Here is a 6,170-nt window from a genome sequence, read left to right as displayed (position 1 = left end):
AGGTATTTTTATGCAAATATGAAAAATAATATGCTTTTTAAAATCATACTCCTCTTCCCAATGCTGACATGCTACTTCTCAAAGGTATGAGAAGTATGACCAAGTGGATTGTTGAGACCCCTGTTTAGTAGTCACTAAAATAGATATCCGTTTTTTTGTTTAATCTATTTCTTGGTTTTGTTTTTGTTTTTGGCCAGGGCTGGGTTTGAACCCGCCACCTTCTGCATATGGGACCGGCGTCCTGCTCCTTTGATCCACAGGCGCCGCCCTTTTTCTTGGTTTTTAAAATGTCTAATTCTGACAAAAATAAACCTATCAAGGTTTTTTATAATCTAACATGTAAATTTAAAACTCCCTGTGTAAGTTCAATATGAATTTGACATCTAACGTTTAGTGTTGAGATGTGTTACCTGGTTTTTATATTGCTTTATGTCACTTGCTTTCTACTCATTCATGAAAACATACTTCTCTACATTTTTTATCCAGTGATAGAATTCAGTTATATATTAAGTAATCATGACAAGTGTGACTCACTCTGTACAGTTAGAAGACTGTTTTCACAAAGCGTGGTCTTATAGAGAGAGCTGGGAACTACCAAAGGGTATTGGCATAACAAAAAGTGACATATTGGTGTCACTTCTGAGATTGTATTTTTTTAATCACTTAGCCTTTCTATATGAGAGGGATACAGACTGTTTTCAAACTTTAGTGTGAAAAAATGTCTATTTTATTGCCCTAAATCAAATTGAGCCTGCTTCAAGCTTCATCCTGTCTGGGAGGCAGATATCTTAGTTATTCCTCGGGCTGTGCACCCCCATGCAAAGGGTCTTATTCAGAGAGAACACAAAGTCTTCTCTGATCTCCAGTCTCTGATCTCCAGTTACCATGGGCCACACTCCAAGCCACCAAGGTCCTTGGTTCCCACCCTGGGGCTTGCAGGATGCTTTGTGTGTATCTGGGGACAGGAATCTTGCTCTAGCGGGGAGACTTTGGGTCTGGGATTTGGCTTTTCCGGGTACCACAGCTGCTTCCTTCTCCGGTTTAGCTGTCTCTAGAGATGCCCCGGGGAGAGAAAGGTGCAGGTCCTCACTAGTTAGGAAATCCACAGCCTTTGGTCCCTTTCCAGAATCTGGAATAATCTCCCCTTGGCTCTCACCACTTCTGCTTCTCTTTTACACATTGTTTCTTTCTCCTCAACACACAGCATAATGCCCTCTTTAAAAAGAAGTTTGAAAGAAAAGTTGTCTTCAGGGGGATATAGCACCAAAAGCCTCCCTGGGGGTAAGAGAACACAAAGACTTGTCTACTACCTTCTTCTACCTGGTAATGGAGAGCAAAACCCAGATAAATATCTCAACAGGTCATCCTCTATGACACTGAACTTAATAAGTAGTATGATGATCATATTAAAATAGGAAAGTTCTTTATTCCTTTAATGATATGTGGAAAGTCATCCCCTAATGTAGTATTGTTTTGTATATATTTGGTATCAATACAAACATAGTCCATGGTGTTAACCTTTCAGATGAGCAAACTCAGCCAACCCTTCCTTCATCTCCTCAATTCCTACCTTGTAGCAGGTAGAGGAGAGAGCAGGGTATGAATTCTTTCTCCACTCCAGGGAGTGTGGCAACGAAGATTTGTTCTACCAATAGAATAGTTTCCAACCTGTGCTCCCAGAGGATTTAAAATTATTCCTATGGAATAATTATTCCTATGGAAGGAGGAGGGTAAGGAAGACCAAGTGAGCAGGGCTCTAGGGACTGCCATCCTCATGTCAATTATACCAGTTGTGCTTTTCTGTTTTCTTTATATATTAAATCTCATGCAAAATTGTTTTAATTAAAGGGTCCATCACTATAAACAATCTGGAGATCTTTGAAGAATCTATGCAAGTGTATGCCTACAACAAAAGGTCTTCCTTTTCAATGTTATGATTTTATGATACAAAAACCAACCTTCCCCTTTAAACACTCTATGGCTTATTTATTGTTTACAAGTAAAGATCTCCAAATGATAGGCCACTGCAGTTCTGGTTAACAAGACATTTATTGTGGATGATGGTTGATAAAAATCTTGCTGCACTGAAACTGTGAGTTCTTGTTAGCCGCTATGACTCTGCCTGCATGTTCACTATACAAAATCATATGGTTTATCGAAGGCATTAAGTAGCTCCAACCAAAAGTACCGCATCATGTTACTATTTAACCAGAATTACAAAAGTTAACTCTTTATTGATATTATTTTATGGTTACTGATCATCACATACATTGTCTTCTAACCACTGGTTCTTATTAAAGACAAATTACTCAACTTTAACAAAAACTAAGATTTTATAATTCAATACAGACAATAATATCTAAGAATAATTTTTATATAGTTAACTTTATGTCCCAAATAACATATAGGCTCCATTGAAATTAAAGACTCCAGGAGACAAGTTTAAATGGACTTTTCATATTAGACATTTTGTAATGACTTTTTATCTGATAAGTTTTTGTTAAAAACATGGTTGAATGAAATTACGTGTCAGATATTTTTAGTAACATACATAGTTTTCTAGCTTTCAGAACTGAAAATTCCCTTTTTTCACTCTACTACTATTCTTGTATGTAGACCTAAGAACATATGGTGTCTGCCATGCAGCATAAGCATTACAGTGTTTCTTTCTCTTCTATTAGTATCGAATACTAAAATTGGAGTATTCAAGTTTGGAGATGGTTTTTTCATTAGAAAAGTTTGTGCGGTCAATGCGAGAACTAGGACTCCCAATCTTGCTCAGCCAGGACTTCCTACAAAAGAATAAATACATAAAATTAGCATATAAAGTATATGCAGATCAGCTAAAATGACCCTACCAATAGGTATTAATGAGAATTTACTAACTTTTGCATCTGTGATATATAAATTTGTTTACATTGTATATATCATTCCAAGACTGCCACAGAATACATATAATTTATGTATAATTAAATATAGGCAAAGAAAAGCTAATAACAAATTAAACACAGTCAATTCCTGACGATTAAAGTTATTCCCCCCTCTTAAGAACACTCCAAAGGTCATTATTACCTAGTTTTTTGGTCCCTACTTTTTTTCTTTTTTTGAAACAGTCTCACTGTGTTGCCCAGGCTAGAGTGCCGTAACATCAGCCTAGCTCCCGACAATCTCAAACTCCTGGGTTCAAGTGATCCTCCTGCCCCAGCCCTCCAAGGGGGACTTACAGGTGCCCACCACAATGCCCACCTAATTTTCTATTTTTAGTATAGATGTCTCTCTTGCTCAGGCTGGTCTGGAACTACCAAGCTCAAGGAATTCTCCCACTGTGGCCTCCCAGAGTGCTAGGATTATGGGCATAAACCACCACATCCAGTCATTAATACCTAGCTCTTACACTCAAAAATATTTTTATAGAGGCTAGTAAACAATTAAGCATTGCTTTCTCATTACCCAGCATGTGGTAGATGTTTTATTTGTGTATACACACACACACACACACACACACACACACACACACAGAGCAAGGAAAGAGAGAATAAATGAAAGAATAAGGAATAGAACATGATTTTCCAAAAACATTAAAACTATATGAACATTTTATCTATTCAAGTACTATTTCTTGCCATATATATTAGCAAAATAACTGCCTTGAAAGATGTTAAATGTTTTGAAAATATTTTCCTGCTTATATTTAGTGCAATGGTTTTTTAATTTGTTACAATACCCAGGGATCTAATTTCTGCATTTGGGGGCTTACCTGAGACAATTCCTATATAACTCAGGGCTATTGTGTATTGCTTAGACCTCAGATAATACTATTGAAGATTTTCCAGAATCTTTCTATTAATTGGTTGGGATGATAGATTTAGTGTTACTATAGGTTAATCACACAAGGCTGTTTTATACAAATTCTGGCTGTTATCCCAGTTGCTGTAAAGAAATATCCTATGAGTTTTCTCATATCCCTGAAGTTGTTTCAGGTTGTGAAGCCAGAGCTGTATACAGCTGAACAATGTGATATGTAACAGCTGTAGATAACCTTGGAGTAAAATATTTTCTAGGCTAAAGTTTTCAGATTAGCTGAAAATTACTCTTCATTGGACTAGAGAAAAATTCTAATGATTCAAATTACCATTGTCCTTTTTAACCTTTCTTTGGGACAGTATTACTGGGTGAGGTTAATTTTGACTTCTTTAAGTCATGTAGTTAAAATCTTAAAAATGGGCTGGGCGCCTGTAGCTCAGTGGCTAGGGTGTCAGCCACAGGGGTGGCAGGTTTGAACCCAGCCTGGATCTGTCTGCCAAACAATGACAACTATAAGAAAAATAGCCAGGCATTGTGGCTGGCACTTGTAGTCCCAGCGACTTCAGAGGCTGAGGGAAGAGAATCACTTAAGCCCAAGAGTTTGAGGTTGCTATGAACTGTGATGGCACAGCACTCTATTGAGGGTGACATAGTGAGACTGTCTCAAAAAAAAAGGAAAAAAAAGAAAAATCTTAAAAATGGAAATTTTGCGCATTGAAGATAAATCTGTTTCTTATTTTATTTTTTATTAAATCATAGCAGTGTACATTAATGCAATAATGGGGTACAGTGTGGCGTTTTCATATACAATTTGAAATATTTTCATTGAACTGGTTAACTTAGCCTTCATGTCATTTTCTTAGTTATTGTGTTAAGATGCTTATATTCTACTTTTAGAAAGAATCACTTGTATCCTTGTAAGATAAACCATAGTGGTGATCCCACCATAAATCTCAGTTTCTATAAAAAGGAGCTGATGGCTTCAATTTTACTAGCTGAATCCCCTTGAAGTCTTCTAGAAAATAAAAGCCACAAATAATAATGAAAGCTGACATTTACTGAGCTTTAACTATTTGTTCAGCACTAGGCCAAGTTCCTTACGTGGATAATTTCCTTCACTCCACAAATGGACCTGTAAGTCCTAGTTTACTGTTACTCCAAGGTTACTGATGAGAAGAGAGGAACATAAGAGTAACTTGCCCAGGGCGGTTAGCAGTGGTAGTGGTGAGGAGGAGTCCGACTCTGAGTATATTTTGAAGGTACAGTAAGATTTGCGGACAGATTGGATGTGGGTGTGAGAAAAGGAGTGAAAGATGACACCAGAGTTTTTGGTTTGAGTAACTCATTGGATGAGGTTGTCATTTACTGAAATGCAGACTGTGAGAGGAGCAGATTTGGGGGAAGGAAACATGACATCTGAGATGTCTATTAGACAGCCCAGTGAGATGTGGAGGCAGTCGGATCTCTAAGTTTAGCAAGAGGAAATAAAATTTGGAATTTGTCAGCATAGATGATACTGAAAGCCCTAAGATTAGCTGGGATCATCAAAAAAAAAAAAAAAATGAATGTAGATAGAAAAGATAAAAGGTCGAACATTAAGGGCTAAGGAAGCAGAGGAAGAACCAGCAAAAGAGAAGAACACATCCAGTGAGGTACGAGAAAAACTAGTGTCCAGGGAGCCAAAAGAAGCCCTCAGGAAGCAGAGAGGGACCCTTCAGGCCACCGATGCTGGCAGGTCAAGTGAGATGAGACCTGAAAATGGACCCTTGAGCTTAGCAACTGGAGGTTACTGGCGATGTTGGCAAGAGCAGTTTTGGTGGCATGAAAGCCATATTTGTGTGGGCTCAGGAGAACGAGAAGAGGGGAATTGAAATTAATAAATCCCGGACTAGGACTAGACAGGAACTGTGACGCGATCCCACCTGAGCTGATCCCTCAGTGATCTAGCTGATCCCTGATCTAGCTGAGACTGACTACCGCCCGAGGTCTGGGCCTCAACACCATCCAGAACTTCTTCACCTGACCCTGGTGGGGAGATGGTCATGGTGTTGGGAGAGCAAGCTCTGTGTCGCCCGTGGGGAGGATGGTCACTGTGTGTCATGGCTCCACATGTTCCTCCCTGTTGCTGGGAACCACCTTGCCTGGCCTGCCTCCTCACCTAGGAGTGTTCTGGTCGCCTGCCTGCCACTTGGCAGGCCCTGAGATGTCACTTCCATGCCGTTGTTGCCGTTAGCCTTTGAGAGGTGCGGCTCAGATTTGGAGATAGCAGAACGAAGAGCTCTCTGAGTGAAAAAATAGCTAGGCACAAAATTTCACAAAAAGATATGTCTAATTAAAACGTATAGGTACAACCACACACACACACA

General features: G+C 38.9%; 1 protein-coding gene across 1 annotated transcript in view; it reads right to left on the bottom strand.

Annotated features, from left to right (window-relative positions):
• Positions 1-2,364: 2,364 nt before the first annotated feature.
• ACYP2 (acylphosphatase 2) overlaps positions 2,365-6,170 on the bottom strand; it is a 159,648-nt gene continuing 155,842 nt past the window's right edge. Inside the window, exon 4 of the mRNA XM_003787920.3 lies at positions 2,365-2,792. Coding sequence (XP_003787968.1) covers positions 2,678-2,792 — 115 coding nt within the window. The 3' untranslated portion in view covers positions 2,365-2,677. The remainder of the gene's footprint in view (positions 2,793-6,170) is intronic.

This window comes from Otolemur garnettii, unplaced genomic scaffold (assembly GCF_000181295.1).
Source record: "Otolemur garnettii isolate 467f Iridium unplaced genomic scaffold, OtoGar3 scaffold00024, whole genome shotgun sequence".
In the NCBI taxonomy this organism is placed as follows: Eukaryota; Metazoa; Chordata; class Mammalia; order Primates; family Galagidae; genus Otolemur; species Otolemur garnettii.
Note: the sequence above shows the minus strand (reverse complement) of the source record. Positions and strands in the feature narration are given on the sequence as shown.